Source organism: Anastrepha obliqua, chromosome 5 (genome assembly GCF_027943255.1).
Source record: "Anastrepha obliqua isolate idAnaObli1 chromosome 5, idAnaObli1_1.0, whole genome shotgun sequence".
Taxonomy (NCBI): Eukaryota; Metazoa; Arthropoda; class Insecta; order Diptera; family Tephritidae; genus Anastrepha; species Anastrepha obliqua.
In genome coordinates this window covers 113248358-113272981 of record NC_072896.1, presented here as the reverse complement: position 1 = coordinate 113272981, position 24624 = coordinate 113248358, and the positions used below count along the sequence as shown (strand labels likewise).

The 24624-nt window shown below is 33.4% G+C and overlaps 1 protein-coding gene across 1 annotated transcript in view; it reads right to left on the bottom strand.

The window, feature by feature from the left end:
* Window positions 1-20482: 20482 nt before the first annotated feature.
* LOC129247152 (uncharacterized) overlaps window positions 20483-24624 on the bottom strand; it is a 29048-nt gene continuing 24906 nt past the window's right edge. Inside the window, exon 6 of the mRNA XM_054886112.1 lies at window positions 20483-21656. Within this exon, the coding sequence (XP_054742087.1) occupies window positions 21582-21656 (75 nt within the window). The 3' untranslated portion in view covers window positions 20483-21581. The remainder of the gene's footprint in view (window positions 21657-24624) is intronic.

Here is a 24624-nt window from a genome sequence, read left to right as displayed (position 1 = left end):
TACCCGCTCCCATCCCTGTTGTCGCCTTAATTACAGCAAAATGTGGAAAAGCCGCTTATGGGCTGATAAAAACCAGTTATCAGAGCCATATTGTCGAGCAATCGAAAAAAGCAGCAGTCGCCGCCAAGTGTTCTATCAACAATGATCCATATGCACACACACACATACATACATGTACGAGTATTTGCCCATATGAACATAGTAGATATTATTATTTTCGTTTCCCCATCGCTATCGCTCGCGTTGTGGGCTAAACAGATTTATTGGTATTGTCACACGTTAAAATGCCATCGATTTAAATGGATTGACGAATGATGGTGTGCTCGATTTGTAACTGCATAGGATCGCATACAAACGTATGTATACGTACACACATACAAATATTACTAATTTTTTCCTATACTTATGGTTCATAAGCCAAGTAATCGAACTGAAATTTCACAAAATATGTATGTATGTTTCAGAATTTGGATTATTGCTTAATAATAGGACCATTGCTCAGGTTTTAAAAATTTCTCTATTTTCGACAAATTTTAGTTGGGTACAAAAAGTAGTTGGGCCTTTTGAGAACGAGTAGTCGATAAGGTTTTCATAGCCTCTTAACCAGTGAGAGCTCCCTGCAATCCTAAGCCAAGTCACTACCTTCTCCAACGATAAGTCCTTTCCTTCATATTTTCAATACCGCTATCCGATGGGTACCACATCGAATACTTTCAGAGATAGATCTTCCGTACTCATTCGTATAAATTATTCTTCCTACCGCTGTCGCCTAATTCAACTACTTATATTCGTAAAGCTCCGCAAAATTATTATAGCACAAAACCATGAGAGAGCATAAGCGAACCCAAATGGGCATCACGGGCCACCATGGTGCTTTTTCGATATTCGGGCATTAATAGGTAGGAAACACCGTTCTAAAGGTTCGATCGATAAAGATTAGATCGCTAAGACAACAAGACATTGATCGAGTCAAATTCAAGTCATTGCGTTACGTAAAACCGGGGTTATATTTCTTTATTACTCCCTTTTTTCACGCAACATCTAAGCCCAGCAGCACATGGGCATGGCGTGGCACCACAGCGTTAACGTTTAACGTTAGATATACATACACAGATAGATGTACCAAAAGCGTCCCTACGAGAGGATCGTTCTAGTTGTGGTGAGTCTATCGACCCAAAGTCAATAAATGTCACAGTAGATATTACACAATTAAGGGGTAACACCACTGTAGAAATTTCAAAAAATTGATTTTTTTTTTATAAGCTTAAAAAATTCTTTGAACCTTTTAAAATAGAGAACAAAAAGTTTTGTACGTTACCGAAGTTTATTTCATAAATATTTTAAGCTTTTAACCAAGCGTTAGTGACTGCTACCTAACGACTTCTCCGAATTTCCAAACTTTAAACGCGTTTTTCTCAAAACACGTTTTCTGAAACTCGCACGCAGCATAACTCAAACAATTTTAAATATTTTTTATCAGGTTTTTCACTACGTCTGTGTTAATAACCTTCTTAAGAGAAGAGCGTAGGGGATTTTCGATAGATTAATTTAAACGATTGTTATAATTATTTAAGTGCCGTTTTTTTAGTCCAAAATAGAGTTTTTTCCTTCAAATGCTTGCTAATTCCACAAAAATAAATATTTTTTAAATCCCCTACGTGTTTCTCTGGCTATTCTTATCTAGATTAAGAAAAAAAATGTTTCTTTGTTCCAGATTAAAATTTGCACCCTCTGTGCTGCGTGCCGCGGAGCTCTTTCAAGAGAAACCACATTACAAAAATGTCTCCTATGCCGCCATTTTGTAAAATTTTTCGATCAAACTTTGTAGTTTTGTATTTTAGTATATAAGTAATAACTTCCCAAATCAGAGTGATTGTTTTCCCTTTCCTTCTATACAAAAAAATTCTTTAAAAATCGTGTTTATTTTCCGCGTGTACAGTGGTGTTATCCCTTAAGAACTTAAGAGTTTTCGAAATAAAAATACTCCGAAGGGTGTTTGGTCCCAAATGCTACAACGAAGAATTTCAATACATAAAATGTTCAAGGCTACGATGGTTGGGACACACTATGCGCATGGAGGACAGCCGCCCTCAAAAATATGTTTTAGCTACAAATTCCCTAAAGACCCGACCCCGAGGGCGTCCAAGGATAACCTGGCTTGACTGACTGAAGGATGAGGTAGAATCATCTCAGCACCTTCTCCTACTTCTTTGCTACGTCTGCTGATGTATTAGTTGGCATTAAAAATGTGATGAGCTTCATCAGCAGCATAAAGCGGTTGACGCAACCGCTGCACAGTCATCGTTCATAATCCACACACCCTACACTCATCGTACTAAACACGTACTACTTACTCAATTTACTGGCAACTAAACCCGATAGTCGGTTTTGACAGCTACCAAAATGTTGTGGCTATCGCCTCTGCTTTGCGCGCGTTGATGCCACTTAGAAACACCAAAGGCGATCAGGTCATCGTCGTCTGGTCTTTCCAACGTAGATGAGGTCGTCTTGTTTTGCGAGTTCCACCAGTGCATTTCATTGAAAAGAGCATCTTCTTCACTGGAGTGTTATGCTGCAGTCGCTCAACGTGACCTCGTCAGAGATAGCCATTGAATTTTAATGCGCTTCACTACGTCGATGTCGGCGTACAGCTCGTACAGCTCGTGGTTCCATCTTATTCATTATGCATCATTCACGCAAATTGGACCATAGATCTTGCGAAGAATTTTTCTCTCGAAAGCTCCTAATAACTGCCCATTGGTGTTCGTTAATGTTCAGGACTTAGCGCCATTCAGTAAGACTTCAATAAGCGTCGAGAGAGGGCTCTGCATTTCAATTGCTTTGCGAGCCCGAAGTTGCACCTGTTGGCAAGCTTTATTCTTCGTTGGATCTCTTGGAAGACGTTGTTGTTGGTGTTAATGCGGAATGTTAGATAAAGTCCTTGACAACTTGCTGTCCAATACGCGTACACTTTTTGCTTGTTGTCAGAAAGTACTTTGTCTTGCCTTCATTTACCGCAAGATTCACTCGACGGGATTCTTTTTTAAGACTGGAGATTGTTGCACTGACTGCCCGCTGACTAATGTCAACAATTTCGATATCATCAGCTTAAGCGAGCAGCATGACAACAACGTCTACTATTCGAAAATACTGCCTTTTAGCACCAATGAAATTGCAATGAAAACTTTCGATCATTCCCCCTCAATAAGTTCCTTATATCATCTATTGGGTAAAAAAGATTTCAGCAATTGAAGGAAAACAGAATGAAACCCGAGCGAGGCCAATCTATGTAATCAAATTATGTGGGAAAGTCCATCAAATGCTTCAGAAAAGTCCGTGTAAGCGCAGTCGATTTGAAATCTCTCAGCAAAAGTTGGAAAACAACTAAGGCAGGTTGGAAACTGTCACTGACCAGTCAGTGACAAAGTCACGCTGATTTGGTGAAATTAAACTTTTAGTAGCAATGTACGTTTTATCTTATATACCTGAGCTCCTCCTCCTATTTGTGGTGTGCGTCTTGATGTTGTTCCACAAATGGAGGGACCTACAGTTTTAAGCCGACTCCGAACGGCAGATATTTTTTTATGAGAAGCTTTTTCATTGCAGAAATACACTCGGAGGTTTGCCATTGCCTGCCGAGGGGCGACCGCTATTAGAAAAATAGTTTTTTTAATTTTGGTGTTTCACCGAGATTCGAACCGACGTTCTCTCTGTGAATTGCGAATGGTAGTCACGCACGAACCCATTCGGCTACAGCGGCCGCATAGACATACATATGTCCGACCTATTTTGTCATTCTGACATTAATTTTCTTACAGTCATAAAATTCTGATTCTAATCGAAATTTTGCATAGCAATAGCATAATTTTGCATGTGATACAAATTAAATACTTGAAAACCTGAAACCAACTTCACATAAATAATCCCTACACTCCCACTCCCACTCTATTGCATACACAAACTTATATACGCGTACATACATACATACATACATACATTTTATGACGCGTACGAGAACCCTGCCAGGAGAACCCTGTAATATTATATATTTTGAAATTTATCATTCGGTGTCATCGTAAGGTCATCCTGACACGCAATGGCTGGCAGAAACAAAAGCAAATCACACACGCACAACTCAACATACTAACGAACAGAGAACGGACAGCAACTGGCATTTGTGCACGCAGCCACCACCACCACCACCACCTACAATCGCATGCAACAATAAAAGGTAATTTCTCAGAAATAGAAAAAAAAAACATCCAGCTAACTTCACGTTTACAGCGCAAGCCTATGCCGTTAACTCTACACGCGCCACAATACAAATCGTTGCATAAGCATAGGCGTCCTAACGTTCCGAGTCAATTGCCATGCCGTGTGACCATCTGCTTATCGCAATTGGCTCATCTACATATGTACAGCTACGTGTAGAGGTCGGTGCAAGAGGATTTCAGCACGGCGAGGATATCGTGAATGCAACTTTGTCATGACTTTTTACGCGCAATCTGACGCTTCCAGTGGTGGCTTTATTTTCGACTTATTCAACTTGAAGTTAATGTGGTTGCAACATGAAAACGTGAATAGGACAAATTCATACAAGTACAGGAGTAAAAATAATATATGTATTTATATGTAGGTGTGCATGTTTGTGCATGTATATAATTATACAAACATAGATGATGCGCCACATTCAATATAGGACAGATTGACCAGCAACGGAAGTGACAAGCCCGAAACGCAAAGGAAAGCAGAATGAAATCTGCTTAGACCGCAACGCAAGCCTTGTTAAAAATACAATAAGAACCATGCCCTGCTTGCGGAATAGGCTAATAAAGTTTACACTACGTCTTTCTTTCATTTCAGGCCATCCAAGAGTTTGATATAAACATTTTGGTTTCGCTTTTCCTTTGGTGCGGTTTCTTTAGTCTAATTTTGGAGAATAAAGTTGGATTTGAAGCACTGAAACGCTGTGACCCGCATATCACAGGAAAGTAAAATTGCTTGCATACGAGGGTGGCTATTTATATTTCTAGGCGTTTGAAACGGTTTTGTTTTGTTTTTTTTAGATTATGTGCGAACCAACGTGAACCCACAAAGTGATTATGCGAAGTCTTACAGATGCTCGTCGTATTAATGCCCAAGGATGTTCAATCGTTTTGTGCGTAGCATCGATATTTTCTAGCACAACAACTGATTTTAAAAGACCTTTATTCCCGGGACACGAGCAAATTAATTATGGTGCAAAATGAAGCACGTAAATTTCGTAAATGGCAGCGTTGGCCAAAACTGATGTTACTTGCCAAGTCTGACCGACTGTTGTAGATCCTCCTGTTATTGAGCAGAAAAGACTGTACGCAGCTGGTTGAACTGATGACGGGTCACTTTCTATGGGCGAAACACATGAAAAAGTTAGGCATCTCAGACAGTGCAATTTGCCCAGCATTTGGAGCGGAGGATGAGACGGCGGACCACTTTCTGTGCCCGGCTTTCGCACGATTCTGGCTCGAGGTCTTTGGAACTGATGTGTTAAGAAGCAACCAGCTTGGCTCCTTGGTACCACAAGATGTGATCGGTGATGCTTTGCGCGGCTTCAACGAGCGGAGCACTATGGCAATTGTTCTTCAAGCAACTTAATGTCTTGGGGAAATGTTCATTCCAAGATTTTCTTTGAAGAATATTCTTCTACCTCTCGAGAGAAATCCAGTGGTCACCTCTAGGCGGTAGTTGTTGTTGTCGTAGCAGTATAGTTAACTCTGTGAGTGTAGTGTAAATCACCGGTCATCTTCGTCTAGTTCATCTAACGGTAGGCCCAGGAAACTTGCTGTTGCGTCCAGAGGGAGAGGTGTGTTCGATGAGTGGGTTTGATGGGGCATGTGAAAATGTGGTTAGTGTCGTTTAATATGTCGGGGTCAATTTTGGATAGGTTAGAGTTTAACCTGCTACAGCACCCAGTGCCAAAAGTGCCAAGGTTAACGTGAGGCTCTCGGCGAAGCTGGAGCTCTTCGTCTGAAATGGATGGTGGTTGGACTCCGATAACGGCATTCGGGGGTCGGGAGCTTAGAAGGTGGTAAGTGTCTCCCGATGAATGTCGTTTATTGACTGTCTGGTCCAGTAATTGTCTGCCAGTTTCGTCCTGGATCTCGTCAGCGTAATTGAGGCGATGCCTCCCGACATGCCAGGAAGGCGGTTCGGGCTGAAGCAGGTTTCTGCATGGATGGGACCTACGGTAGCACCCTAACAGAAACTGTTTGCTGAGCAGTTTTTTGCGCTACTTCACAGGCGGTAGACGATATTGCCTTTGCCTTGAGTACCCTCGGATGTTCTAACTTTTATTCAACTCAGTTTTAAATCAGTCACCTAGTGAGTGGTTAACCGCAATATTAAGTTTTATGTAGGCAATGAAATTTCCGATGTATTGGTCAACTGCGGATCAGCGGTTCGCCCACAGGGACCGGAGCCAATAAACGGGATCAGTTCTGCAGGAATCATGAAGTGGATCAGCGACTATGTATGCAATGTACATGAAGAGCGATGGTCCAGTCTTGAACGCTACAGAGCTGCAAAGTGTTTTGTGACAAGCCCGAACAGAAAACTGTCGAACTTTCTTCTAGATCGGTATTAGTGCTTGTGCCCTGATCAGCACCATGAGATCAGCATATGACCATCATTGGAATAATTGCGGCCCCGTTTTGACTGTCTTGCTTAGGAGGAGGCGGATAGCACTGAGCATTTTCTTTGTGAGTGTGTTGCATTTGCTAGAGCAAGACTCTGAATTTTGGATTCCGATGTAATAAGAATCAGTAAATTTCGTTCTCTCGAACTGATTGATATTTTCAGATTTACCAAAGAATCCGGAAAATTATTAGAGGTCTATCTACCTCTATTTCTCTATTCTAGCCAATCTTTTTCCTACTGTCACTTCTCTCATTTCCTTCTTGACTATCTACCCTTTCACTTTCCAGAGCTTTAAATACAATTCGCTTTTTAGCTTGAGTGTTTTAGGAGTTACCAAATCTCTTGGTGCTTCCTGGCTCGTCTTTTCAAGTTTCAAATTATCATTTCAAGTTTTAAGTATTTTTATTCCTTTAAATGCGCAAAACATCCCTCTTTAATTTTCTTGACTTATTTGCCTCCTTTTTTTGTTTTTTTGTTTGTACAACACAAACCACAAAACGGAAACCGGAAAAGGTGCGAAGTCGGTTGTATTGGCGGCACCTTAAAATGCCATTTAGCGTCATATAACCAACAGCAGTCAGCAAGAAAAAACACAAAACAAAAACTTAAAAAGAAGGTAAACAGAAAGTCAAAGACACACACACACATACACGTATTTCCTCACTTCTTACAGGCAGGAGGACTCGCCTCTACCAACTTGCAAGCCAATGGCGCGGTCAAAATCCAGTCAGTAGTTGGCAAGAGGGCCTGCACATGACAAATTATTGCTGCCGCGCTTTGGGACTTTAGCGGCACGTTGATGAGACTCATTAACTTTTATGCCGCGATGGTTAGCAGTGACGCGAAGCAGATGTCAGATAGGTATGTAGGTATTTGTGTCTAAAAACTTTTTTTATTTTACTTTATTCAAAGGTTGGTGTGAAAGCAATCTGTCGCGAATGACAGGATATAAGAGAGTCAATGGGAGCGAGAGTGGTTATCATAGACAAGTTGGTTATTAAAGGGGTAAAATTACCGTTGGCAAGTTGTGCTTTCTAAACGAGGTCAGAACACGCAAGACAACAATTGAATAAATTTACTAGAGTAGTGCCTCAGTATTAGTGGAAGAGAAGCGCAGTGTAGTATCGCTGAACCGTAATTACATCGCACATTTTAGTTAACTTTAGTAAAAGAGTAAATTATTTAGTGCGCGTGGCTCATGCGCCCACACAGTTGCTATACCAAAATATTGCGCTTTTGTTTAACTTTTATTATAATTTTTTTTATATATTTTGTTCATTCACCCCCTATGCTGTCAGTTTGTTTTGTCATAATTTTGATTGAGCAGCAAAATAAACATGACAAAAAAAGAAGCAAAATAAACAAAATTCGACACTTGTGATTAATTACTATTGGGCCTTCTGAAGTGACTTCACTTAGTCACTCTGACATTGCACATTATCTGTTGCAAGTACAAGTGAACAAATATGTGTATGTACATATATAGTGATATTTTTTTGGAAAGGGTTGTAAGTGCGCTTATTAAAATCGATTTGCTCAAACTTATTCATTTGGGTTGTGAGTTAATATGCAGGCATGATTTTTGCTTCACAAAAGTGTATATTTACTAATATTTAATGGACTTGTATTCAATTTTTACTGCTCGGAAAGTTTTACTATTTCAGAAAATTAATATCAGTGATTTCGTATATTTTTAGATCAAATACTTTTCAATGCTATTCCAACTTGTGAGCGAGAGAAGTATGTAATCAATGACCCACAAGCAATATAGTAAAATATTTTCATCAATACAATAAAGTTAATTTCACATCCATAAAAGGTTTAGGCTAGGCACCTGTCGCATGCCCCACAAACTTTAGGAAAGTAACTCCACATAAACTGGTGGACGTAGCAGGTCACACAGTAGGAGGAGAACAAAGCATTACATGATTTTTAAGGAATTCATCACCATTGTTAAGTAGCGATTACAGCCCAGGATGAGGCTTAGCCTCGTCGACAATCCTCCTCACGATGCATAGCAACAGGACTCCATCTCCTAACTCGTAGCTTTTTCAGGTCGGCTATGACTTGGTCAGGCCAGGTTAACCTTGAACGTTCTCGGGCCCGGGTCATTAAGGAATTTGTTGCTAAAAAAGATTTTTGAGAGCGGCTGTCCTCCACGCGCACAGTGGTTTCAAACCATAGGATTGGTATTTTAGGTGTTTAAAGGAATTAAAATTTGAAAAAGTCGAGCCAAGAAGCACCGAGAGATTTGGTAACTCCTAAAACACTCCAGCTAAAAAACGGATTGTATTTAAAGCTCTGGAAAGTGATAGGGTAGATGTAGAGGAGGAAATGAGAGAAGTAACAGTAGGAAAAAGATAGGGTAGAATAGAGAAACAGATAGACCTGTGATAATTTTCCAGATTCTTTGGTAAATCTGAAAATATCAATCAGTTTGAAAGAACGCAATTTACTCATTCTCATTACATTGAAACCCAAAATTAGGAGCCTCACAGTGAAAATACTCAATTCTATCCGCCTCCTCTAAGCAAGACATACAAATCGGGTCCTCAGTGATTCCAGTGGTGGGCATATGTTGACCCCTTGAATTGTGTCCTGTTATAATTTCGACCATCAACCGAACGTCTTTCTTTCAAATTTTAGAAGTAAGTTCGACAGTTTTCTGTTCGGGCTTATCACAAAACCATTTGTAGTTCTGCAGCGTTCTATACTGGACCATCGTTCTTTATGTAAATTGCATACATAATCGCTGATCCACTTCATGATTCCTGCGGAATTGATTCCGATTATTGGCTGTGGTCCCTGTGTGGTAACCGCTGATCCACAGTTGTCCAATTCATCGGCAATTTCATTCCCTTGAGCACCGCAGTTTCTTCGAACCCATATAAGTGCAAGCTTATTCTGTCTTCCCTAAGTTCAGCAATTAGTGGTTGTATCGTGTTCTGTATAGTATGTTCACACTCCAGCACTCTTAACGTAAGACAGCGCCGACTATCGGCTATTGACTATTTAGATTTGCCTTCATTTAATCATTTTTGATGATTCTCAAATTGTCATTTTATTTTACGTGCGGTTCATAAAGACGGTATTTTGACAAGGGTCTAAGGTCTCAACAAACAGATTATAATTTGATTCATTTGAAGCTAGAAATTTTATTAGTCTCCACGAATAGCCTGCTTTCTGTCGCCTTCAGGTGTCGGCTGATCTTCCACGTCTGCGACTCCCTTGAGGATTCCAATCCAACGCGACTTCTGTGATGTCGTCCAAGGGTTTAGCCATATGTCGGTGTTACTTATGGTTTTAGCCCAGAATATTCGCCAGATTTTAAAAAGGCTGCTTTTCTAAGAGTGTTGCCACCTGTTGGAGAAATTAAATTAAATTAATAAATTTGATCAAACGTTACAAACCAGGTGTCAAATGAAAAATGGCTTAAGAGAGTTTAATTTTTAAAGTATTTTTTAAAAGTGTTGCCACCTATTGGATGAATTAAGTTCAATTACAAATATAATAATAATATAAATTAAATGTACCAACATGAATGTGATAGGAAAGAGGTTTGAAAGATCTTCGAATAAATTTCTGAATGGGACTGCCATCTGTTTAAAAAATAATTGAATATATTAAATAATTGATAAATAAAGTAATTCAGAAAAGCAATTTAGATAGCTTAATTTAGCAAATATTTTTTAAGATGGTTGCCACCTATTAAAAAAGTTAAATTAAATTAATTAGTTCAATAAAATACTAAAATAAAGAAGCCAACTGATACAAGTTTTAAGAGCGCTTAATTTCAAAATAATTTTGAAGATGGTTGCCACTTATTAAAAAGTTAAATTAAATTAATAAGTTCAATTAAATACCACAATACAGAGGTCAAAAGAAAAAAGATCTAAGGGAGCTTAATTTAAAAAACATTTTTGGGGGTGGTTGCCACTTGTTAAAAAAATAAAATTCAATTAATAAGTTCAATCAAATACTAAAATACAGATTTCAAATGAAAAAATATTTGAGAGAACTTAATTTCAAAAAGATTTTCGGAGAAGGTTGCCACCTATTAAAAAGTTAAATTATATCAATAAGTGCCATCAATTGCAAGAATACAGGTGTCAAATAAAAAAAATTTTAAGAGAGCTTAATTTCAAAAATACTTTTGGCGATGGTTGCCAGCTGTTTGAATGATTTGTTAATCCGACTCAAGAAATAAGTTAACTGAATTGCTACCATATGGGTGCCAAGCGAGAGAGGTATGGAAAATTTTGATTTTGAATATATTTTTGATTAGGGTTGCCACCAGTTAAAAAATTAAATTCAATTAAATGAGCATACTAATGAATACGATTCGGAGGCCCCTCAAAAGTACTGAGGATATAATACCTGATGTATAAGAAAAAGCATTTTAATAATGTCGTAGAAAAAAATTCTGGTTAAAAAGTTGAAAATTTTAATGAAAGTTTGAATTTTTTTTTAATTTTCTACAAAATTTTAAACTTTGTGTTATATGGTTTTTGTTGTAGTGTGAACTATTTTCTTTATAAAATATTAGTGGTGTGTTTATTATTTTGCAACGAGGTGTATATGAGAAGAAATCCTAGTGGTACGAATTTATAGTCATTACGGCAAGTCTAGCTAGGTAGGTAAAATGGCAAGACTGCCACAGGCACCCTTCAAGTAGCACTTACGTGCCGTTTTGATACCATAATGTGGACCTGTGCAAAGAAAAATTATTGGAAAGAGAAAGCCTTCTACAGCCATCCAGCGCTGTTGATGTAGTGGAGGAGAGAAAAGGGATCTAGGCTAGGCTGCTCTACGGCAAGTCTAAAAGAAAAATAAAAAAATTGCTATACGAAAAGTGAACGGTAATTTATATTTATCATTGTATTGTATTTTGCTTTTATATTTATATTTATCACTTTGCTTGATTGCTCTAAGATGAACATCTGAAATGACAGGTATAAGAGCCATTTATTCATTAGGTTGAGTACTTTTGCTCGGGAAGTTTAGGGAAAAAGCGCTAATCGCAAGCTATTTCAATAAACTATTTAATATATCATTAATTATTTCATAAGAAATTAAGGTGCATGAAATAATTACAATACAACGATTTTTTTCTATTTCCAATTGAACTACTATAGATTTTTCCTATAAGCTCTGTATTAGCTATTTAGATAAGGCCTCTTGCTTCCTTAAAGGAATAAAAAATTATAGTTTATGAAATATCAAATTTACTCTCCAAAATCAGCTACACATTGCCATTAATAATCTCTCAGAATAACATACATATTTCGAGTGTTTATCAAACCCTTCATTTACGAAGTGTGTCTACCCCAAATAAGTGCCATCCCCAATCCAACTAAAAAAAATCACATTACACACATTCCACAAAAATCGCATACAACAATACCACAGCATTGATTAAAGTGCAAGTATTTTTCTCATTCCCTTAAAATGTTTATACTTAATTGCAAGAGTAATAATAATAAGAAAGTGAGTCCTTCAATTACGAGTGCTACCGATTGTTTGCCTTCATTAAAGCGAAGTCAAAATTAAACCAAACAATAGACCCGTGGCGACGGCACGACACACTGGGACTATAGAAATCGAAACAAAGAAATTAAAAGATGAAGGCGAAAATAAAATGGGAAAAATAAGAAAAATAGGCGTTTAAAATACAAGTGAAAAATTATTTAGAGAAAAAAAAGCGGAAAAACGGAAAGGACAATAAATCGTGTCCTGTGGTGAGCAACGCGACAAGTGTACCTTGCCTCTCACCTCGCCACAACATACATTCGGCTTGGCTTTGTTTACGTTCGCTTTGTTGGTTTTTTTGTTTGCTTGCTTACTGCGCTGCATGTCATCAGAAATTGAAAGTGAGTGAGTCTACAAGTACTTCATAAATGTCATCCATAGGCCATCACCAACCCTTCGATGCGAATCCGAATTCATTTCGTAATTTCATGCACATTGTGGCTGTTTAACGGTTTAGCACATTGCAATCACGATACGTTATTTTGATGGGAAGGCAAGTATTGAGCAACAACAACAACATTGAAATGCTAACATAAACTTGTATCCATGTATGTGTGTATGCATATGAACACCATAATTACTAAACTGAGGAGAATGGACTTTGGCAACCATACTAGCAATTTTGATATTTTTTTAGTTTTTTATTTACATTTGACTTTTTTTTGTTTTTTTTTTTTAATCTATTTAAATTTCTCATTTCTTTAAACTTAAATTTAAAAAATTTATTTTTAATTAAAATATGATAAATATTTATTAGTTTTAGTTCTCGCTTTACTTTATTCTACTTTTCCTTCTTTTCTCTTTCATTTTCTATTTTTATTCAACCATTTTTGTTTTTTTTCTCTTTTTGCTTTTTTTATTTTTTTACATTCATTTAATTTATCTTTTTTATGAAAAAAAAGCATTAATTTAATTTTTTTATTTTTGCTTTTCGCTTTCATTTTTGTTTTATTCATTTTATTTTATTTTGTTTTAATACTTAACTTTTTAAATTGATTTATTTCTATCCTTAATTTATATTATTTTATTTTATTTTATTTCATTATGTTTTTTTTTTTGTTTCCCTTTTTCATGCATTTATAGAAATTGCTGCCATTTTTAATAAAAAAAAATATTTTGTTTTATGTTACTTTATTTAGTTTATTAAGTTTTGTTTTTTCGTGTTTTTTTTTTTTGTTGGTTTTATGCCTTTCTTTTTCAATTCATTTTATTTTATGATGTTTAATTTTTTAATTTTTATTATTTACTTTATATTATTTTATTTTATTAGGTTTAATTTTATTGTGATTTTCGCCCTTTTTTAATCATTCGAATTCATTTCATTTTGCCTTTTTTCTTTTATTTAATTTTTTTATTAAATCATTTTTCATTTCACTTTATTTTCATTTAATTTTGTTTAAACATTTGCAATTTCAATTCTTAAATTTTTGTATTTTGCTTTTTTTCTTTTGCACTTTTCTTATTCATTCATTTTTCATTTCATGCTTTTCATGTTATTTAATTTATATTAATTATTTTTTTAGTTGTTTATTTAATTTCCTTTCATTTTACCATTAATTTTTTTTTCTTATTTATTTATTTTTTTATATTTTTTTCTTCTGTCCTTTTTTATTCATTCTTTAACTTTTTATTTTATTTAAAAATCTTTTTAGTTTACTTTACATTACTTGTATTTTAATTTATTTATTGTACTAGGTTTTTTAGTTTTTTATTTCGTCATCTTATTTTTTAATCATTTTTTATTCCATAATTATTATTTCATTCTATTTTTTGTTCTTGTTATATTTTGTATTTTGAATTTATATTTAATACTATTTTTTAATTTTTTTGTTTTGTTTTATTTTATTAGGATTTTTTATTACAATAATTTTTTTATTTCTTCGTCTTTGCCTTTTTCGTGTTTTTTATTTTTGAAATTTCATTTCATTTCTTTAAACATTTGCAATTTCAACTTGAAAATCTTACACTTTTTTTATTCATTAATTTTCCAGTTCGTTTTTTTTCATGTTATTTAATTTGTATTATTTATTTTTTATTTATATTATTTTATTTTATTTAGTCTCATTTTATTTCATTATGTTCTTTTTAATTTTCGGTTTTTTCTTCTTTTCTTCTTTTCTTTTTTCATTTATTCATTTATCTTTTCATTTGATTTGACATTTTTTTAGTTTACTTTATATTATTTTATTTACTTTTATATTTTTTTGGTCTTGTTTTTTTTATTTTTAACTTATATTTATTATTATACATTTAATTTTTCTTTGGTTTTGTTTTATTTTATTATGTTTTGTTTTAATTAATTTTATTTTTTTTATTATTGCCGTTTTCTTCTTTTCTTTTTTTATTCAATTATCTTTCACTTCATTCTGTATAAAAATTTTAAATTCTTATATTTGATTTAATGTCGGTTTATTTTAAATGTGTTTTTTAAGTTTTTTATTATAGTATTTTTTATTTAATTTAATTGAATTCTGTTTCCTGGTTATATTATTTATATTTAGTTTTTCTTGTCATATTTTTCATTTTTATTTTATTTTATATTCATCGCACACCACAGTATCCGATCTTTCCTGGTCTTTACGCCAAGTAAGTGTTATTGTTGTTGTTTTTGTTTATTTTTTTCTTGCATACGCACTTGCCTTACACTTGGCTTCTTTATTATTCACTCATTCTTTATTATTACTGACGTCAACATCTATTCTTTTGACTGCGAGTTTTAGATTTCATTGTCCTGCCCCAAGCATAATTCCACATACTTCCTTCCCCTGCCTTTACAAGCTTTTTATGACATGTTCGTTCGCCTGTCCACACAATTAGGACTTGAGCGGGACAATATTCGCAAATGCCTCACTCACACACTCACACACTCTCCCACTGTCACTTTCCATTCGAGTTGAGTGATTTCAATCTGTCACATGAATTCGTATTATTTTGGACATTATTTGCTTGATTCCACCCTTGAGATGATTTCTTTGAATTAAAGTCCATATGGCAGGATTAAAAAATCGTGAAAGCAGAAAAAACACACACACACACAAAATATTTAAGAATAATAGTTGTGATACAAGAGCATGAAGGCATTCATTGCGGGCGACATACGGACCCCTGCTGCTAGTTAATTAATTGGGAGGGGTTAAAATTACGCCTACAGTCAGGGCACGACGATCTGTGATAATTATTCTGTAGTTATACTTACTTACATAGCTGTGAAATACACAAATACCAACTTACTGAAAAATCTGTGTGTGTATGCCATGTCATTAAAATGGTTTTGTTTAAAGTAAACACCATAATTTTTGTAACCACCTGTGGGAAAAATACCAGAAAAATGTATATGGGGAACACACAGTTTCTCAGTATGATAAATTCCTCTGCCCGATATATCTGTCACCTATGGACGAATGGGTGAACGCAGATTTCGAATCCAAGTCCTAACTTCGAATGCGATTAACGAATGCGCCATTCTCATGGCTCATTGATACTAAATTCCATATACTATGAACGGATATTGGTTTGTCAGCCGGCTATTGCGAGCAACTGAAGGTACTAATAGTTAATGATTCTCATGGCTCATTGGCACTAAATTCTATATTGATCCTTAGAAAACTCCTTGCGATATACCATATTCGTTGGTTCTACAACTGAAAATTGCTGATTTTAGCCGCTGTGCGAAGACCATGTGGTCAGAGTCATACCTTAGATTTCATCCAATTGTGATGATTCCCCCTCTACAAGGCATAAAAGGAAGATGCACCTAAGCTCTTGGACCTAATATGATGCCTTACTTAGTTTTCTTTGAATATCCAGTTTATCAACTTTTGATGATTAGATTTCTAAAGTTCAAAATCAAATAAAAAAATATAGCAGGTACTTACCCTGGTGTTAAAGCTAGAAGCGTTTTTCTAACTCGGAATAATAAAAACACTTTTTAGTTGCGTTTTACTTCAATTATATTTTCAATATACCAAATGTGGAATATATACTCTTTTTGAAAGCATCGGTTGGTTTAGCAGTAAGTAGACGATGACGATGACGAAGATTGGTGAATGGCGAAAACGAAAACGAAGAGCAAGACGGTGATATATTGTTGTGTGATCTTTAGCTGCAACCATTGAATAATATATAATTATAATATAACGTCTCAAAACTCTTACGCAGAATCTTTCTCTCAAACACTTCAAGGGGCGCCTCATCGGATGTCGTCATCGTCTAAGCTTTTGCGCCATACGATGGAACGGGGCATGATGAGAGCCTTATAAAGTGCTAGTTTTGTTCGTTGAGCGAGGACTTTACTACTCAATTTGCCTACTTAGTCCAAAGTAGCAGTTGTTGGCAAGTGTCTGATGCATATTAGCTCGACTCTCTGAAGATTGGTGGATCAAGGTGAGGCACACAATTTAAGCAATCTAAGAAGTGTTTTGCTGTTTTATGTTGATAAAAGTTCAGATCGGATTCAGAACTCTCCCCATACTGAACCTTATCATATTTCTGAATATTAACTAACTAATTCTTATATTTTATTTAAATTTAAACAAAATCCTTCCTTACAAGAAAAACTAATTCAATATTTTATGAACTCAAAATCCGTACCAAACTGAAATAGTTTTGCTTTTAATCAACATTCTACAAAATTCAACTAAACAAAATACATTTAATTATTCTACACTCGGAATAGGGCAATAGGTGCATATGAATTGGCCACCACTATATGTCTTGACAGTTATTGCCTGCTGAAAATGTCATTGACAATTTTCCACTTGAATAAAAAAACTTTGTGATTGTGATCCATGGTGAAAAGATTCTTAATGGTGTGGCCAATATCAGACCGTTAGCCGGCTCTCAGCAAATTTGACAGAATCAGCTGATGTTTTGACATAAGCAGGGTAATGAATCTGTTTGTTTACGAACAAACTAAGAATGTTTTAGTGATATCCAAAAACAATTAACACAATATAACTTCGTTGCTATCTGGACAACGACTGGTTTGACGTGTGTGTGAATACATGTGGCATGTGAATATTCGGATGGCGAATCCCCCCGTGACGTGGCAATCGAAGTTCACCTCACAATTTCGTTTTTCACAATAGTTATTGGCCAAACCTGGTAAAGCTATCATCCTTGATTATGACCCTTTCGGTCTCCCTATGCGTTCTCGGAGCTGATTCACCACGTTTCGTCTGCTGTTAGCCGCCGTTGTTATACTTACAGCTTCTTGTCGTTGTTTGCTGTTGCTTACCGCACGTGCGTAACATGTAGGGGAACATTTCAACAGGTTTCTCCTTCCAACGAAATTGAAGGAATGGTATTATTTCAGTTCTCATGGTTGGCTTGAGGGATGAAGTGGTTCGTTGGACAGCAAATGACTTGCCAACCAGAACTTTATGTTATTTAAATGTAAATTGCAATTTTAGGCATATCTATGAAGTAGTGTTTGCTACATTTTAGATATTTTCAGGCTTACCAAATTAACCTAGCCCAACTTTTTTGCTGACTCCATTTCTCCAAGTTTTATTGAAACAAAACACATTTTAAATTTGTTTTAGCACAATTTTATATTTATTTTCATTTTATTTTTGATTTGATTTAGTGAAAAGTATAAAAAATATCAAGTGTGTATTCTCTTACAGTAAGAATAAAAAAATATTAGATCATCAATTAGTATCGATTATCGATTATCGCATAAATTTTTTATTTTTTTATTTATTTTTAATTTTTTTTTTTTTGTTTGAATGAATTTCACAAATTCATTAACAAGAAAGTGTAGGTATATATGCATGTGTGTTTGTCAATATTTTATAGTTTTTAGCGGAAACAAATAACTTATAATTAAGAAACAAATCAATGTTGACAATTACATTATAGGAAAATAAAGTAAGTAATAATAAAAAAAATAAATAATGACAATAATACTCGATGCAAAAAAAAGGAGAGACAAAATTTCGATAGCAAATACTAAGTAGGCACAAATGAATAATTAAATAACACATACACATGAATAATAATATAAATAGGAAGGCTGTATATAGGAGACTTGAAGATGAGCAAAAACATCACATACAGACAAAAACTTATGAAAATGCTTAATATTATATGTAGCAAGAAATGTGTGAGCAATAAGTAGTTAAAGCAAATATTTATTACTTTACTTATATATAAACGTTGCGAAATATGTATAGCACACTACAAGTTGATCATAACAAATGTGTTATTAAAAAAAATTTTTTTTTTTGAAAAAGAGCTTTGCTCTTGGACCACTCCTCACGTGCGCTTAGGTTCCTATTTCACGCACATTCTGCATTGAGGCGGAATGAATGAAAAGATATTTCTCTACAACTACATATCTTTGGGCTGTTGATAAAATAACTTATCTGACTTTATCAGGTTGTTGCTTTTGCATTAATAATTAGTGGTCTTATATTGTAATATTTTGCCTTTAATTTCAAATTTATTGAGATGAACTATTGAGCTAAGACTAGGCATAAATAATAGTGTGAATTCTGCACTAGAACTTAGCTCTGTCGTGCTTAACAGCTAAAAAGCGCTAAATCGAGTTAAGCCATTTTAACAAAAGTTCACTGATGTATGTTTTAAGTATTCATATAATCAAGAGTAATTACCATAAGCAATAAAAAGCATATAACTTTTAACAGTTAATGGAAAATTATGTTTGCAAGCTTCATTTTTTTTAATAAAAAAGAAGTTCGTCAGTTCTGATGTTAACGACATAAATTTAAGTTATGTTTCTTGAACCAAATTTAATAACGAAAAAATTTTTTTAGGAAATCCTGTTTCTTTTTTTAGTGACAGAAATAATTTTTGTTTTTTAAGAAGAAAATTTCTTTAAAAAATATTTTTTAAGGCATTCTTTTAAAGATAACTTAAAAAAAATACTTTTTTGTCAGAAAAATATTTTTTTCTTTTTATGAGAAATAATTCTGTTTTTTTTTTAAGAAAATATTTTTTGTTTCATTTTTTTTTTTTGTAATATTTTTATTTTTAAGAAATAGTTTGTTTTAAGGAACTTATTTTTTAAAGAACTATTGCTTTGAAGAAATATTTTTTTAAGAACTATTATTTTTTTAAGAAATATTTTTTTATGAATTATTTCATAAGAATTATTTCTTCTTTTCTTATGGCCAGATTTTTCGATTTTGGACGTGAATTTAAAACATTTCTATTATAGCTTACGACTTGAGCTTCCCTTCTTATTAAAATTTAATTCTCTCTCGATTTATGGATATAACCATTAAAAACGGATCCTCGAACAGGACAAAAAAAGGCCAGACACGGGTGCCCAACCCAAAGTTTTAAGGAAGGTTTCCAGCGTAGGTTAAAGAAAAAATTTTGTTTACGAAAATACTTTTTTTTTATGAAATAATTTTTTTTTAAAATAATTTGTTTTAAAGAACTAATTTTTTGAAGAAATATTTTTAAGAAATAGTTTTTTTTAAGAAATAACACTTTTTTCATAGAAATCATTTTTCTTTTAATAAAATAAAAATTTGTTTTAAACAAATAATTTTTTTTAAGAAATAATACTTTTTTAAGAAATAACACTTTTTTTAAGAAATAATTTTCAGGCCAGACTTTTTCGATTAAGGATGTGAATTTAACATATTTCATAGGTAACGACTTGAGCTTACAGGTAGCTTCCTAAAATTTCATTCTCTTTCGATTTATGGGCATAACCTTTAAAAAAGAATCCTCGAATAGGTCAAAAAAGGCAAGACCCGGGTGCTCAACCGAAGGTTTTAAAAACGGTGTTCAACGGAGGGTTAAAGAAACATTTTTTTTAAGGAAATAATTTGTTTAAAAAAAGACCTTTTTTGTAAGAAACAAATTTTCTTAACGTAATTTCTTTTTAAGAAATATTTTTTGAAAGAAATAATTTGTTTTAAAAACTAATTTTTTTAGAGAAAATATGTTTTTAAGGAAAATATTTTTTTGAAAGACATAATTTTTTTAAAAAATTATTGTTTTTTTAAGAAATAATTTTTTTAAAGAAATAATTTTTTTAAGAAATAATGTTTTTTAGTGAAATGTTTTTTTCTAATTTTTTTTTTTAAGTTTAAGTGAAATATGAAATTAGTGTCAAACTTATATGTATGCTATACTTTTTGCGTGCAGTGTATACACTTATAATATTTATTTCAAGAAAATATTCCTTTAAAGACATAATTTTTTTCAAGAGATACTTTTTTTAAAGAAAATATTTTTTAAAAAATATTTTTTTCTAAGACATAATTTTTATTTAAGAAATATTTGGTTTTATAGTTTTTTTTAAGAAATATTTTTTTAAGTTTAAGTGAAATATGAAATTGGTTTCAAACTTGTATGTATGCTATACTTTTTTCGCGCAGTGTATATTCATATATCGATTCGAGAATGAGCAAAATTAATGGTTTGAATTAAATGTAGTCTTTGTTAAATAGCGTATTTAGACATGCAAACATAAGGCGTATAAAAAATATTATGAGTAAAAAACTACAGTTATAATTATATTTCTAATTTAGTGCATAAATAATTTACGTTTTAGTGACTTAAAAGCAAAAACAAATAAACAGGAATCGAATGTTACAAAGTTCAAGTACTTATTGATTGCATTCTTCTTATTCTTTCTCGTCCTTTCCTTCTTCTTTTTCTTCTTCTTCTTCCACTTCATTACAAAAAGCTGTACGTAAAAACTTTACTATCACGTCATTCCGGGTATGTTTTGGTTAATGTGTGTATATTTATTTGTGTAAAGCAAAATTCTAAGATGTCAATAATTTTTAAATTTTATCGCTTCTTCTGCATTTTCATTATTTGTTATTACTGCTTAAATTGGTGCACAAAGTTTTTTAGTAATATTTAAATTATTGCGGTTATTTACGAGCCTACAAATTTATTTTTCACATTTTTGTTTGTTCTACATGTCGTCGCCCCCTATGCCAGAGGCAAGAATGTGCAAATTTCACTAGCTTTTGGATGTTCTTTGTTATACCAAAACTGAAAACATAAATAATTTTCGTCAACAGCAATTAAAGTCTTCTAATTTTCACAGTGCAATAAGCTTTCAAACTTGATTGCCCAGCATATCCATTTTTGCACATTCAAGTCTATGCCAAAAGGGGGGCGATGCGTAAGTATGCATGTTTGTGTCATTTGGTAGTAGAAGTGGTAAGTATTTCATTTCTTTTTTTTTTCATTTTACTGCTACGAATACGTGTAAGTGAATGTAAATTTTGTTTTTCTATCAATTGGGAAGGCAGTCAAGGATCGTTAAAAATATTCTTCACAAATGACACTCGAAATTGTCAACGCGAATATTTCGATCCAGTCATAAGCGCCGTGTATATGTATTTATTGATTTTTTTGTTTTGTTGTTTTTGATACGTTTAGGTCTTCTCTTTGAGCAAAGCGATTAGATGGTTCTTCTTGGCTTTCTCTGATTTACTATACTCATCCAGAAACTGTATGCAAATGGGTTAAAAGGAAATATATTAGTAAAGGGTCATATTTTTATTACAAAAAAACAACAACAAAACCAGAAATTACAAGGGAAGATACATACATATATACGCGGTATATTGTGCTTTGAAAACTGAATTTTGCTTTGATTGCAAGTTCAAGTTGAGAGCTAATATACAGTGAGCAAAAAAAGTTTTGGCACAGTGCGTTTTTTGCATGATTCGCAATATTTTGCCAAATTTTCCCCCTAAATTTTGTATAAAAATATGACTAATGTCGCAACAAAAGCAGCATACTTTTAAGTTTCACATTTTATACCACTTAAAAAAATTCTCCAAATTCTCAACAAAATTTCATACTTTTTACTGAGAATTTTTCATTTTTATGGTATGCAGTTTTATAGCTCATTGAATTCTAGTGTGATTTTTATTATTATTTATTAAAGGAAGGTAATTTAAATAAATAATTTTCTTTTAAGAGATATTTTTTTAAAGAAGTTTTTTTTTAAGGAAATGTTTTCAAAGAAATAACTTTTTAAAGAAAATTTTTAAAAAGACAATTTTTGTGAAAGATATACATATTTTTAAGAGATAATTTCTTTTAAAGAACTCATTTTTTTAAGAAATTTGTTTTTTCAATAAAATATTTTTTTTAACGAAATAATTTTTTCAAAAATTATTTTTGTAAAATATATATTTTTTCAAGAACTAATTTTTTTAAAGAAATATTTTTTTCAAAGCAATAATTTTTTAAAGAAATACTTTTTTAAGAATTTTTTTTCTTTAAGAAGTATTTTTTTTTATAATTTTGCTTTTTCAGTTTCATAGCTCATTAAATTCTAGTGCAACGAAGTGCCAATCTGAAGTTGGTGAAAACTCCGCTTGATTTTTTATTAAGGGAAGGAAATTTTAATAAACATTTTTTATTTTTTTCAAGAAAATAGAAAATATAGAAGTGTTTTTTTTTTAAGAAATATTTTTTTAAACAAATAATTTTTTCGAAAGAAATATTTTTGTAAAAAAATAATTTTTGTAAAAGAAATATTTTTTTAAAGAAATAATTTTTGTGAAATAAATATTTTTTTAAAGAAACAATTTTTGTGAAAGAAATATTTTTTATAGAATTATTTTTTTAAAGAAATATTTTTTATAGAAATATGTTTTTAAAGAACTACTTTTTTTAAGAAATATTTTTTTTAAGAACTAGTTTTTTCAAGAAATATTTTTTTTTTAAATAATTTTTGTAAAAAAAATACTTTTTAAAAAAAACTATTTTTTTAAATTAATATTTTTTGTTTATTTGTTTTAAGAAATTTTTTTTTTATAATTATTTTGTTGCAGTCTTATAGCTAATTCTAGTACAAGTTTGAATATTTTTTTAAAGAAATAATTTTTATGAAAGAAATATTTTTTAAGAAAAACTATTTTTTTAGAAACTATGGAGGTTGAATTAGTTTTAAAGGTTTTTTTCGAAGATTTGGGGCTTTATTGTGAAAAAACGGTACAAAATATTTTATTCGAAGTATTGGCCATCGCTAGCTACAACTTTCGCCCATCTTTCGGGCAATTTCCGGATGCCGTTTCTCCAAAATTCTGGCCGCTGCTTAGCTATCCATGACTCAACCCATATTTTGGTAGCCTCGTACGAGGAGAACCGCTGGTCCGCCAAATCGAGACTCATATGCCGGAACAAATGATAATCGGAGGGAGCTATGTCTGGACTATACGGCGGGTGGGGTAACACTTCCCAGCCAAGCGTTCCAAGGTATTTTTTGACAGGTTGAGCAAAATGCGGCCGAGCGTTGTCATGTTGCAAAATAACCTTGTCGTGCCTTTTTACCGTTTCCGGCCGTTTTTCTTTCAATGCCCGGCTTAAACGCATCAATTGCAGTCGGTAACGATCCCCCGTGATTGTTTCGCCCGGTTGGAGCAGCTCAAAATATACGACGCCGACCTGATCCCACCAAATGCAGAGCATGATTTTCTTGCCGTGAATATTCTGCTTGGCCGTCGACGTTGATGCGTGGCCGGGCAAACCCCATGATTTTTTGCGTTTTGGGTTATCGTAGTGGATCCATTTTTCGTCGCCAGTCACCACCCGATGCAAAAAACCCTTCCGATTTTGTCGCTCGATCAGCAATTCGCACGTAAAAAATCGCCGTTCGACGTCGCGCAGCTTCAACTCGTACGGGACCCAATGTCCTTGCTTTTGGATCATTCCCATCGCTTTTAGACGCTTGCAAACGGTTGATTTATCAACGCCCAATGATTCAGCAAGCTCTTCTTGGTTTACCAATTCCCCCAATTTCGCGTCCTCGAACTTTTTGGGCTGGCCAAGACGCTCCTTGTCTTCGGTGTGAAAATCACCACTTTTGAATCGTCGAAACCAGTACTCACATGTTGAAATCGACAGAGTATGGTCTGGGTAGGCCTCCTGCAGCAATTCACGGGCTTGGGCTGTATTTTTTTTTCAAATTGAAGCAGAAAAGCAAAGCTTCCCGCAAATTGCGTTTCGACGGCACGAAAGTTGACATACTCGGAGCACGAAAACACTGCGTTGTTTATACTTCAGCGAAATGACAGATACTGATAAACAAAGCCTAGGGATGAGGCTTTGTCATGAATATATATTCAGTATTGCCAACGCGATAAAGTGATAAATAGCGCCATCTGTGTGTCACCTTTAAAACTAATTCAACCTCTAGTTTTAAGAAACTATTTTTTAAGAAAAACTATTTTTTTTTCATTCTTTTTTTTTTTGGGAAAATTTTTTTTATAATTTTTTTTGCACTCATTTAGCTCATTCAATTCTAGCGCAAGTTTGAAGTTTTTGAAAACTCCGCCTAATTTTTATTATTTTTTTATTAAGGGAAGGAAACTGGTGGCCATCAGCAGTAAGGATAGGATAGAATAAATAGCTGGGGCCTACTTGGACAAAGAATTAAAAATTCGTCCATTGTGATACCACACA